Genomic DNA, 13,982 nt, shown 5'->3' with positions numbered 1-13,982 from the left:
TAAAGAGGAAGAGAGACATGAAGATTTGTCAAAGGAAGAAATGGCAGGTCTTTGTAACTTACTAGACACAGAGATGAAAGACAAGGGAAAGTCACATGTGCCCCCAAGATTGGAAGCCTAACACGGCTGGAAGACTGGTTAAGGGGGGAAGGGTGAATAATGAGTTCACAAAATGTTCTCTTGCTACTCACTCAGGTTCATCCATAGGCCTCCACTCCACATAGTGATAGGCTCTCTGGACATTTTTCAACCACTCCCTGAGTATTTCTGTTGTATTATCCACATTGTGATCAGTGGCTGCCCTGCATGAAAGAAAGCACAACACATTTCAGTTATTATGTCATCCAAAGAAAGAGGGGGAAAACCAAAAGACCCCAGATTAACTGAAAGGAGAATGGCCAGTTCTAGACATTGTGTGTATGAAAATGACTCCCTCATGGTCCAAACTAGACAATGAATTTCTGAAGTGAGAGATGTTGCTTTAAACCATCTCTGTGTCATTAGATCCTTAAGCAGGACTTGGCCAATAGAATCAATAAGTGGTTGTACTAAAATAGTATATACTTAAAATGAATTAAAGTAGAGTTAGGTAACTAATATTCTTGGAAAGTTTCTTGTTTGTTTGAATTTTTAGTTATCCAAGATGTAAACTCTATCTTTTAACTTACATAACAACAACCCTCAATTTAAGCAATTATTCAGAGTTGCATTTTCATTTCAAGTCCAACAAAAATTTTAGCCAGTGCTGCTTTAATCGTATGCACTAGAGGGGAAGGTCACAATAACAGTTCCCAGTATAAAATTCAAAATCCAAGGTATCTTCACCTATCTATTTTGGATTAACTCTACCATCACTTATACACCATAGAGTACCTTCAAAAGTCTTCAAACAATGTACACAAAACTTGTTTCTGTTCTACCTTGACAGTTTAATAAACTGATCCACTTCAAAGGGAGCTTAACTCACTTATTAAAACAAAAGTATTTTCAAATTTTATCACAAAGCAAACGCATGCTGAGTATAAGATATACATCTAAAACAAAGTTATTCAGAACACCTAAAAATGAACCGATATTCCAGTCAATTGGAAAAGAAAGAAGGAAAGCAGGGATTGTAAACTTGACATCAAATAAGGTAGAATTCAGGCCAAAAAATATTAAACATGACAAAGCAAAATTGTAATTCTACTAATAATGCTAAAGGATATAATTCACATCAAAGATATAATAAATGTGAATATCCATGTACCTTCATATAGCACAGGGGTTGGCAAACTTTTCTTTAAGAACCAGATAGTGACTATTTTAGGCTTGCAGACCATACACTCTCTGTTGCAACTACTTAACCCTGTCATTGTAGCAGTAAAGCAGTCATACACAATACATGAATGAATGAGCATTGCTGTACTCCAATAAAGCTTTATTTACAAAAGTAGGCAACTAGTCTGCTGGTTGTAGTTTGTCAACCCCTGATTTAGCAGAAAGTATAGAAACTGCAAGGAAAAACAAGCACCAATAATAAGAGATGTTAATATACCATTTTCAGTTGAAGAAAGTGCAAATGGGAAAAAAGTAAATATATAGAGGATCTACAGAACACAATAATAGAGGTTATACTTTTTTCTCAAGTGCACATGGAACATTCACAAAAACTGACCAACAATTACATTATGAAGAAAGTCTCTATAAATTGGAATAATATAAACAGCATTCTCTGATCACAATGTCATAAAACTAGAAATTAGTAATAAAATAAAACCCCCAAAATTCCATTAAAAACTCTCTATTAAACAACTATTGAGTGAAATAAGAGCTACAAATCAACTTTATAACTTCTAAATATAAATAATGAAAACACTAGATATCAGAGCTGGGGGATACAATTAAAGCAGTGGTCAGAGAAAAATTCAGTTTTTTTATCCTTAAATCAATAAAAATAAATGAGTTGAACTTCTACTCAAAAAGCTAGAAAAAGAGCAACAACACAAACAAGCATAAAGAAATAAAGACAAAGTCATGAGGTAGAAAACAGAAAAAGAGCAGAACTAATAAACAAAAGAAATGTTACTTTTTTTGAGAACAAAATCAACAAAAGACAATCACTAGTTAATCTAACCAAGACAACACAAAAATTACAAATAAGAAATGACAAAGATGAGGGGAATATGACTGATATGGAAGGAATTTTTAAAAAATATCGTAAGTGGTCACTTTGTGCAACTCAATGAAAAATAATTTTAAAAACTAGATATAATAGAAGACTTCCTAGCAAGATGCATGTTAGCAAAACTGACTCCATTAGAGAGACAAAACTTAAACAGAACAATTTTCTTGGAAGAAATAAAGAGAAAAACGAAAACACTGGCCCAGGTGGTTTCATAGGGGAATTCTACCAGATATCTTAATAGATTAGATATTTCCAATGTTATGTAGCTTGTTCTCCAGAGCATTAAAAAAAAAAAAAAGGGGGACTTCCCTGGCAGTCCAATGATTAGGGCTCGGTGCTTTCACTGCTGAGGGGCCTGGGTTCAATCCCTGGTTGGGGAACTAAGATCCCATAAGCCTCATGGCCAAAAAAAAAAAAAAAAAATCCAAGTCCTTTTAATAACGCAAGTACAATATTGATATCTAAACCTAATAAAGATACACACACACAACTACAGGCCAATATTTTTCAATGAATATGCTGCAAAAATCCTAAAGTATTAGCAAAGAGAATCCAATATCCTATTAAGAAAATATGATATATCATAGCCTAAGATTGTGCAATATAAAGGAAATTCATTAATATAATTCACTATATTAATAGACCTGAAGAAAAATCATATGATTATCTCTGTAAATGCTAAACAGGTCTTTAACAAAATTCAACACCTATTCTTGGTTTTTTAAAACCACACTGAATAAAATTAAAATAGGAAGGGAGGGAAGGCAGGCAAACAGGAAAGAAAGAGTCATGGGAAGATAGAGGTGTCTGAGACTCTTAAAAGGCTTATACTTTATTGGCAATTCAGCAGTTCCTCTGGGGAGGGAAAGCTATTGGCATTATCAGCAGCAGTGGTTCCCTGAGAGCCTTGATAAGAGCAAATGAAGAGATGTGAAAAGTGGTCATGTCCTCCATTTATGTCAATTTCAGTAAATAGGATTTTGTTAAACCCAATCTATAATGGTTTTTGTTTTTCCTACTTGAGCTTTTGGTGGTCACTGCTGCTCCAAAAGTAAAAAATGAAATCTTTAAGAGAGAGAATATTTAGGAATGTTCAAGAGAAAAGACATTGTTAAGCAAAGCATGGTGAAACTCCATGCTACGTAGGGAATAAATTTCTATAAAACACCAAGTAACGTGAAGGTATGCACTTAAGTCACAAGGTATAGAAAAATGAAGGATAGAGGTCTATGACTAATATCTGAAAATCTTATTTCATAAAATGGATATTTGAACGAAAACTATCCTTCTTTAAAACATTATTCAAAAAACAGAAGATCAAGAGGTGATGCCGATGGCCACTTGATCTACTTTCAAGTCTTTTCTGGAAATCAGATTAGACTCAGCTCCTTTCTTCAAAACAAGGTCTAGGAGGGAGAGAGACCCACAGGCCCACCCAGACATTCCATTATCTGGAGGGAAGAGAGGTGATGTGTGTAGCTGACGGTATTGGGGGATACCAGGTAAGTACGTTGGGACAGAGATGGGGGTGTACAAGGAGGTGAGAAAGTGGGCCAGGAAGCAATGTGGGAGAGAGACACGGGCTCCATCCAGTTTGCAACTGTGCCGAGAAGTGTAGCATGTCAGCAAAAATCACATCCACTCTCACACACTGCCACAAGCCACTAATGTCCAGCATGATGGCCAGCATCATAGCCAGGAAGGGCACTAGAATTGTCAAACCACTCATCTCACAGTATGAAGCATGTGTAGAGCAATTCCTGAAACTGGGAATCCACTCCAATGCACATTATTCTTCACTCAAAGTACTATGAGTAAGAGTATGTTAAAACAAAAAAATCTTGACGATAGTGTTAGCCAAAAGTTTTAGGAATTCTAAATTATTCCCAAATTACTTATAAATAGTGTAGGAAAATTTAGATAGCATCTACTTCTTTCCTTGACTGTTGTTTCTTCATTACACAGGATTTATATTCTCTTTGTCCTCCATAGACGTTGATGCATTTCCTCCTAATCATTTTAACAAAGTTAAATTTAACAAAGGTCTCATTGTATGAAATTTACTTTCCTGGAGTACAGACTAAACAACTCCAAACTCTGCCTAAGTATCCACTACTGACAAACATCCAGAGAAATTAGCTGCCTGGTGTATGCAAAGATAGATGTCTCTAATTAAAAGTAGAGGCAGAGATTTTAAATACTGTCCTGATGGAGTTAAAAAATTTCCTGTACAGATACTTCCCCAAATTGTTAAGATTCTCTTTGTTCTCAGGCTTCTGAGGAAATGAGCAAATCCTCCAGCTGTGGTCACAGGTTCATCCACTCTGGCCTTTTATGAGCAGGGCCAGTCTCCTGCACTGTCCCAGAGAACACCAGCCCACTGAGGAAGGCTTACATTCCCCCCTCAAGACCAACTGCCCTGCCTCTCCACACCCCTGGCAAAGGCAAATAAACAGAAATCCAGGCAGATAATTCTAACTGCTGCCTTTTAATCCCTCTTATGAAAGTGTGTTTCCATTTGAATATGTAATCATGAAAACATGCAGGCGCTTGTCTCTTCAGAGGGTTGGAGAAAGAGATATAGAAAAGGCCCAGATGCAGGCTCCCTGGAGGAAACATGAGGCTTTAGTTAAAGGTTCTATTTTCAGAGTCCTGTAGAAAATGTAACAGTGCAGTGCCTGACCTGCTGTGAGGCTCCACAAGCAACAGGACACAAAGACATGATCCTATACATAGAGAATCCTAAAGATGCCACCAGAAAACTACTAGAGCAAATCAATGAATTTGGTAAAGTAGCAGGATACAAAATTAATGCACAGAAATCTCTTGCATTCCTATATATTAATGATGAAAAACCTGAAAGAAAAATTAAGGAAACACTCCCATTTACCATTGCAACAAAAAGAATAAAATACCTAGGAATAAACCTACCTAAGGAGACAAAAGACCTGTATGCAGAAAACTATAAGACACTGATGAAAGAAATTAAAGAAGATACAAACAGTTGGAGAGATATCCCATGCTCTTGGATTGGAAGAATCAACACTGTGAAAATGACTCAACTACCCAAAGCAATCTACAGATTCAATGCAATCCCTATCAAACTACCAAAGGCATTTTTCACAGAACTTGAACAAAATATTTCACAATTTGTATGGAAACATAAAAGACCCCAAATGGCCAAAGCAATCTTGAGAAAGAAAAACGGAGCTGGAGGAATCAGGCTCCCTGATTTCAGAGTATACTACAAAGCTAGAGTAATCAAGACAGTATGGTACTGGCACAAAAACAGAAAGATAGATAAATGGAACAGGATAGAAAGCCCAGAGATAAACCCATGCACATGTGGTCACCTTATTTTTGATAAAGGCGGCAAGAATATACAATGGAGAAAAGACAGCCTCTTCAATAAGTGGTGCTGGGAAAACTGGACAGCCACGTGTAAAAGAATGAAATTAGAACACTCCCTAACACCACACACAAAAATAAACTCAAAATGGATTAAAGACTTAAATGTAAGGCCAGACACTATAAAACTCTTAGAGGAAAACACAGGAAGAACACTCTATGACATAAATCACAGCAAGATCTTTTTTGACCCACCTCCTAGAGAAATGGAAATAAAAACAAAAATAAATAAATGGGACCTAATGAAACTTAAAAGCTTTTGCACAGCAAAGGAAACAATAAACAAGATGAAAAGACAACCCTCAGAATGGGAGAATATATTGGCAAATGAAGCAACTGACAAAGGATTAATCTCCAAAATTTACAAGCAGCTCATGCAGCTCAATATCAAAAAAACAAACAACCCAATCCAAAAATGGGCAGAAGACCTAAAGAGACATTTCTCCAAAGAAGATATACAGATTGCCAACAAACACATGAAAGGATGCTCAACATAACTAATCATTAGAGAAATGCAAGTAAAAACTACAATAAGGTATCACCTCACACCGATCAGAATGGCCATCATCAAAAAATCTACAAACAATAAATGCTGGAGAGGGTGTGGAGAAAACGGAACCCTCTTGCACTGTTGGTTGGAATGTAAATTGATACAGCCACTATGGAGAACAGTATGGAGGTTCCTTAATAAACTAAAAATAGAACTACCACATGACCCAGCAATCCCGCTACTGGGCATATACCCTGAGAAAACCATAATTCAAAAAGAGTCGTACCACAATGTTCACTGCAGCACTATTTACAATAGCCAAGACATGGAAGCAACCTAAATGCCTATCAACAGATGAATGGATAAAGTAGATGTGGCACATATATACAATGGAATATTACTCAGCCATAAAAAGAAATGAAATTGAGTTATTTGTAGTGAGGTGGATGGACCTAGAGTCTGTCATACAGAGTGAAGTAAGTCAGAAAGAGAAAAACAAATACCGTATGCTAACACATATATATGCAATCTAAAAAAAAAAAAAGGTCATGAAGAACCTAGGGGCAGGATGGGAATAAAGACGCAGACCTACTAGAGAATGGACTTGAGGACACGGGGAGGGGGAAGGGGAAGCTGTGACAAAGTGAGAGAGTGGCATGGACATATATACACTACCAAATGTAAAACAGATAGCTAGTGGGAAGCAGCCACATAGCACAGGGAGATCAGCTCAGTGCTCTGTGACCACCTAGAGGGGTGGGATAGGGAGGGTGGGAGGGAGGGAGACGCAAGAGGGAAGAGATATGGGGATATATGTATATGTATAGCTGTTTCACTTTGCTATAAAGCAGAAACTAACCATTGTAAGGCAATTATACTCCAATAAAGATGTTTAAAAAAAATAAAATAAAATCTTTGTGGCTAAGATGGATATTTCCATCAAGCTAGGACGCTGAGGACACAGCAGGTGTGAACCCCTTCAGGAGAAGCCGAGGGCTCTCTCCCAAACTGACAGCTCCCTCCACTCCCGTGGAAAATGAGTCTGCCATCCTTCTCCCAATCAGATCAGGAAAGGCACCCAGAGAGGTAACGGACATTGCTAAAGGATTCCTTGAAGGAAACAAATGAAGTGAAGATACATCTGGAGAGGTGATTTACAAGTGATTTACAGTGATTAGTGATTTCACTAATCAAACTGGAAAACCAGTGTTTGTGAAAGCACAAGCAAGCACTGGCCAGAGGACCAGGCTCCTGGGAGGCTAAGCCTGTTCAAACTTTGCTTCAATTGTCCCAACCAGAGTAGAATCACATTAAATCACATTAAACCTCTGGCTCCGGCTGACATAGTAAGGAGAGCTCAGATCTTGAGCTGTGCCAATCATCACGTAATTAATTTTCTTTGAAGGCCCCATCGGGACAGCGACTTTGCTTTATCTCTAAGGAGCACCAGGACCTGCCAGCCACTAAGAGGTCTCCCTCCTCCACCCTCAGGAGAGCTGTGGCCCTGATACGGCTGTGAGGCTCATGGTTGGTCCCCTCTTTGTCCAATAGTCTTTGCTGGCTTTCTTTGGAGCTAGTACCTGAAATGGAAGAGGTGGCAGATACAGGTGCAACATCCACATGGCCTTAGGGGGGAGTGCTAGGCCACTTCTTACCATAAAGCTGCACATCTGCTTTCTCTCTGATTTTGCTTCTAGTTCCTCTTGCCTCTTCCTCTTCCCTAGCTGTGCAAGGCAGCAAAGGCCCATGAGTCTCCGATTCAAAGTCACATTAGGACAGGGGTAAACACATACTGCAAATACAATCAACAGCATGTACAGGGATCTCCTTGGCTCATGAAGTTCTCAGGCCAGCAGGTGCATTGTCACTGTTACAGGGGAAAGCAAGAGACCCTGGAGCAGACCAGTAGATAAACATGTTTGCAGGATGACAGAGCTTTCCTACTTGGCTGTGGCCAAAAATAAAAGAGGTTTCTTTGGCAACGTCTAAACACGCTGACATTTCTCCCTGTTTTAGAAGGTCAGTTTTCATTCCTCAGCCTTGGCTCCTAAACTAATAGCCAATTTGAAATAATTACAACTGACTCATTTCCTTTTACAAGAACTACTGAGGTTGTGAGGGCTAAACTCACACTGGTAAGTGTGGGGCCACTGGAGCCATATTAAAGATGCAGGCTGGTGCCTTGGGAGTCAAGATGGCGGACTAGGAGGACACAGAATTCGTGTCTTCTCACAACTAGGGCACCTACCAGACACCGGTGGGGGACCCCCAGCGACCGGGTAGGATGTGGGATATGGGGGGAGTGAAGGGGGAGGAGAAGTGGAGGCGGGATGGGACTGGCGGCCCTGAGGGGTGGCTGGGGGAGGGGAAGGGATCTCACGCCCGAAGGGGGAAATTGGGGAACCACCGGGAGGGAAGAGGATCAAAAGGGAGCGTGGCCAGGTTTCCCCTGCCCACTTGGGCCCCCAGGAACCTGCTGAGATCCCAGGCCTGATCCTCTGCCCACCTAGGTCCCCTCCAGCCATGCGGGTCCTGAGGGAGTGGGAGGGAGGGAAGGGGGAGCAAAAGTAAAGGCCGGACCTCAGGACCCACACCCCTGTGGGATGGCTGGGGGAGGGGAGGAGTTCCTACACCCAGCAGGACCCACCCACGGTTAGGGGTCCAAAGGGGATGGGGGAGACCCTGGGGGAGACAGTGGGGAGGGCTGCAAAGAAACAGAAGGGAACGCGGTCAGCTCCTTCCCTGTCCACTTAGGCACTGGGGCGCCTGTTGGGCTCCCGGGCCTAATCCTCTGCCCTTGGAGCCTCCCTCCTGCCGCACAGAGCCCGAGCCCCGCCCCTACACCCCCACCCAGGGCCCTACCTCTAGGGAGACCCCCTCCAATGAGCTGGGCCTAAGCCCCACCACACACCCTCACTCAGGACCCTAACTCCCAACTCCAGAACTCCACATTCCAGAGGCCCTCCTTTCCACCTGCTGCCTCTCGCCTTCTGGCCATGTGCTAAGCAGAGGCCCCACCCCAGGCTTGAACGTCGCCCCGCCTAGACCACGCCGCAGGCTCAAACATCACCCCCGACCCGCCTAGGTCCTGCCCCACCCTAAGCCCCTCGCCTGCCTAGTTTCCAACCCTACCTAAACTCCGTCCCCATAGCCAAGTCTTTTTTTTTTTTTTCTTTTTTCCTTTTTCCTCTTTTAGACTGGGGTTCTGTTTTACCTTGTTGATTCACTATTGTTGATTCTTTTATAATTTTTATTTTTCCTAATAAATCTTTTATTCTTCTAATTTTATTTTATTCTTTATACTTTGTTATTGTTCTCTCCTTTTGGCTTGTTTCCCCCACCACAACCTTTTTTTTTTTTTCTTCTGTTGTGGTTTTATTTTAACTTGTTGCAGTTGTTACGATTATGGTTTTATTTTTCCTAATATTATTTGTATCTTTCTAATTCTATTTTGTTTTTTATTCTTTGATATTGTACTAGTCCTTTTTTTCTTTATTCCTTTTTTTTTTCTTTCCTTTTTTTTACTGCACCATGAAGCTTGCAGGATCTTGGTTCCCAGGCTGGAGGTCGGGCCCGAGCTCCTGTGGTGGGAGCTCCGAGTCCAAACCGCTGTACTAACAGAGAACCTCAGACCCCAGGGAATATCAATTGGAGTGAAGCCTCCCAGAAGTCCTCATCTCAGCACCAAGACCCAGCTCTATCCAACTGCCTGAAAACTCCAGTACTGGATGTCTCAGACCAAACAACCAGTAAGGCAGGAATACAGCACCACCCATCAAAAAAAAAAAAAAAAAAAGAAACGACAAAAAAATATGTTACAGATGAAGGAGCAAGGTAAAAACCTACAAGACCAAATAAATGAACACGAAATAGACAACCTACCTGAAAAAAAATTCAGAGTAGTAATAGTAAAAATGATTCAAAATCTCAGAAATAGAATGGAGAAAATACAAGAAACATTTAACAAAGATATAGAAGAACTAAAGAGCAAACAAATGGTGATGAACAACACAATAACTGAAATTAAAAAAAGTCCAGAAGGAATCAGTAACAGAATAACTGAGGCAGAAGAATGGATAAGTGAGCTGGAAGATAAAATGGTGGAAATAACTGCCAGGAAGCAGAATAAAGAAAAAAGAATGAAAATAATTGAGGACAGTCTCAGAGACGTCTGGGACAACATTACACACACCAACATTTGAATTATAGGGGTCCCAGAGGAAGAAGAGAAAAAGAAAGGGTCTGAGAAAATATTTGAAGAAATTATAGTTGAAAACTTCCCTAAAATGGGAAAGGAAATAGTCAATCAAGCCCAGGAAGCACAGAGAGTATCATACAGGAAAAACCCAAAGAGAAACATGCTGAGACACATATTAATCAAACTATCAAAAATTAAATACAAAGAAAAAATATTAAAAGCAGCAAGGGAAAAACAACAAATAACATACAAGGGAATCCCCATAAGGTTAAAAGCTGATTTTTCAGCAGAAACTCTGTAAACCTGAAGAGAGGGCAGGACATATTTAAAGTGATGAAAGGGAAAAGCCTACAACCAAGATTACTCTACCCAGCAAGGATCTCATTCAAATTTGAAGAGAAATTAAAACCTTTACAGATAAGCAAAAGTTAAATGAATCAGCACCACCAAACCAACTTACAAAAAATGCTAAAGGAACTTCTCTAGGCAGGAAACACAAGAGGAGGAAATGACCTGCAATAACAAACCCAAAACGATTAATAAAATGGTAAAAGGAACATACATATCGATAACTACCTTAAATGTAAATGGATTAAATGCTCCAACCAAAAGACATAGACTGGCTGAAATGGATACAAAAACAAGACCCGTATATATGCTGTCTACAAGAGACCCACTTCAGACCTAGGGCCACATAAAGACTGAAAGTGAGGGGATGAAAAACGATATTCCATGCAAATGGAAATCAAAAGAAGGCTGGAGTAGCAATTCTCATATCAGACAAAATAGACTTTAAAAATAAAGGCTATTACAAGAGACAAAGAAGGACACTACATAATGATCAAGGGATCGATCCAAGAAGAGGATATAACACTTGTAAATATTTATGCACCCAACATAGGCACACCTCAATAAATAAAGCAAATGCTAACAGCCATAAAAGGGGAAATCGACAGTAACACAATCATAGTAGGGGACTTTAACACCCCACTTTCACCAATGGACAGATCATCAAAAATGAAAATAAATAAAGAAATACAAGCTTTAACTGATACATTAAACAGGATGGACTTAATTGATATTTATAGGACATTCCATCCAAAAACAACAGAATACACTTTCTTCTCAAGTGCTCATGGAACATTCTCTAGGACAGACCATATCTTGGGTCACAAATCAAGCCTTGGTAAATTTAAGAAAAATGAAATTGTATCAAGTATCTTTTCTAACCACAACGCTATGAGATTAGATATCAATTACAGGAAAAAATCTGTAAAAAATACGAACACATGGAGGCTAAACAATATGCTACTAACCAACCAAGAGATCACTGAAGAAATCAAAGAGGAAATCAAAAAATCCCTCGAAACAAATGACAATGAAAACACAATGACCCAAAACCTATGGCATGCAGCTAAAGCAGTTCTAAGAGGGAACTTTATAGCAATACAATCCTACCTCAAGAAACAAGAAACATCTCAGGGCTTCCCTGGTGGTGCAGTGGTTGAGAGTCTGCCTGCCAATGCAGGGGACATGGGTTCATGCCCCAGTCTGGGAAGATCCCACAAGCCGTGGAGCAGTTGGGCGAGTGAGCCATGGCCGCTGAGCCTGCGCATCTGGAGCCTGTGCTCCACAACAGGAGAGGTCACAACAGTGAGAGGGCCGTGTACCGCAAAAACAAAACAAAACAAAAAGAAACATCTCAAATAAACAACCTAACCTTACACCTAAAGCAATTAGAGAATGAAGAACAACAACAACAACCAAAAAACCCCCAAAGTTAGCAGAAGGAAAGAAGCATAAAGATCAGATTCAAATAAATGAAAAAGAAATAAAGGAAATGATAGCAAAGATCAATAAAACTAAAAGCCAGCAACTTGAGAGGATAAACAGAAGTGATAAACCATTAGCTAGACTCATCAAGAAAAAAAGGGAGAAGACTCAAATCAATAGAATTAGAAATGAAAAAGGAGAAGTAACAACTGACACTGCAGAAATACAAAGGATCATGACAGATTACTACAAGCAACTCTATGCCAATAAAATGGACAACCTGGAAGAAATAGACAAATTCTTAGAAAAGCACAACCTTCTTAGACTGAACCAGGAAGAAATAGAAAATATAAACAAACCAATCACAAGCACTGAAATTGAGACTGTGATTAAAAAATCTTCCAAGAAACAAAAGCCCAGGACCAGATGGCTTCACAGGCAAATTCTATCAAACATTTGGAGAAGAGCTAACACCTATCCTTCTCAAACTCTTCCAAAATATAGCAGAGGGAAGAACACTCTGAAACTCATTCTATGAGGCCACCATCCCCCTGATACCAAAACCAGACAAAGATGTCACAAAAAAAGAAAACTACAGGCCAATATCTCTGATGAACATAGATGCAAAAATCCTCAACACAATATTAGCAAACAGAATCTAATAGCACATTAAAAGGATTATACAGCATGATCAAGTGGGGTTTATCCGAGGAATGCAAGGATTCTTCAATATACGCAAATCAATCAATGTGATAAACCATACTAACAAACTAAAGGATAAAAACCATATGATCATCTCAATAGATGCAGAAAAAGCTTTTCACAAAATTCAACACTTATTTATGATAAACCCTCTCCAGAAAGTAGGCATAGAGGGAAGCTACCTCAACATAATAAAGTCCATATATGACAAACCCACAGCCAACATCATTCTCAATGGTGAAAAACTGAACCCATTTTCTCTAAGATCAGGAACAAGAAAAGGTTGCCCACTCTCACCACTATTATTCAACATAGTTTTGGAAGTTTAACCACAGTAATCAGAGAAGAAAAAGAAATTAAAGGAATCCAAATCAGAAAAGAAGAAGTAAAACTCTTACTGTTTGCAGATGACATGATACTACACATACAGAATCCTAAAGATGCTACTAGAAAACTACTAGAGCTAATCAATGAATTTGGTAGAGTAGCAGGAAACAAAATTAATGCATAGAATCTCTTGCATTCCTATACACTAATGATGAAAAATCTGAAAGAGAAATTAAGGAAACACTCCCATTTACTACTGCAACAAAAAGGATAAAACACCTAGGAATAAACTGAGCTAAGAAGACAAAAGACCTGTATGCAGAAAACTATAAGACACTGATGAAAGAAATTAAAGATGATACAAACAGATGGAGGGATATACTATGTTCTTGGATTGGAAGAATCAACATTGTGAAAATGACTATACTACCCAAAGCAATCTACAGATTCAATGCAATCCCTATCAAACTACCATTGGCATTTTTCACAGACTAGAATAAAAAATTTCACAATTTGTATGGAAACACAAAAGACCAAGAACAGCCAAAGCAATCTTGAGAAAGAAAAACGGAGCTGGAAGAATCAGGCTCCCGGACGTCAGAATATACTACAAAGCTACAGTAATCAAGACAGTATGGTACTGGCAGAAACACAGAAATATAGATCAATGGAACAGGATAGAAAGCCCAGAGATAAACCCATGCACATATAGTCACCTTATTTTTGATAAAGGAGACAAGAATATACAATGGAGAAAAGACAGCCTCTTCAATAAGCGGTGCTGGGAAAACTGGGTAGCTACAGGTAAAAGAATGAAATTAGAACTCTCCCTAGCAGCATACACAAAAATAAACTCAAAATGGATTAAAGACCTGAATGTAAGGCCAGACACTATCAAACTCTTAGAGGAAAACATA

At 39.3% G+C, this 13,982-nt stretch overlaps 1 protein-coding gene across 6 annotated transcripts in view; it reads right to left on the bottom strand.

Annotated features, from left to right (window-relative positions):
• The window catches only part of COLGALT2 (collagen beta(1-O)galactosyltransferase 2), a 148,434-nt gene that overhangs the window by 80,593 nt on the left and 53,859 nt on the right, over positions 1 to 13,982 (bottom strand). For all 6 annotated transcript variants that reach the window (XM_073803626.1, XM_073803627.1, XM_019952566.3 and 3 more), the window contains exon 2: positions 192 to 302. In XM_073803626.1, coding sequence (XP_073659727.1) covers positions 192 to 302 — 111 coding nt within the window. The remainder of the gene's footprint in view (positions 1 to 191; positions 303 to 13,982) is intronic.

Source organism: Tursiops truncatus, chromosome 1, assembly GCF_011762595.2.
Source record: "Tursiops truncatus isolate mTurTru1 chromosome 1, mTurTru1.mat.Y, whole genome shotgun sequence".
NCBI lineage: Eukaryota > Metazoa > Chordata > Mammalia > Artiodactyla > Delphinidae > Tursiops > Tursiops truncatus.
This window is presented reverse-complemented; position numbering and strand designations above follow the sequence as displayed.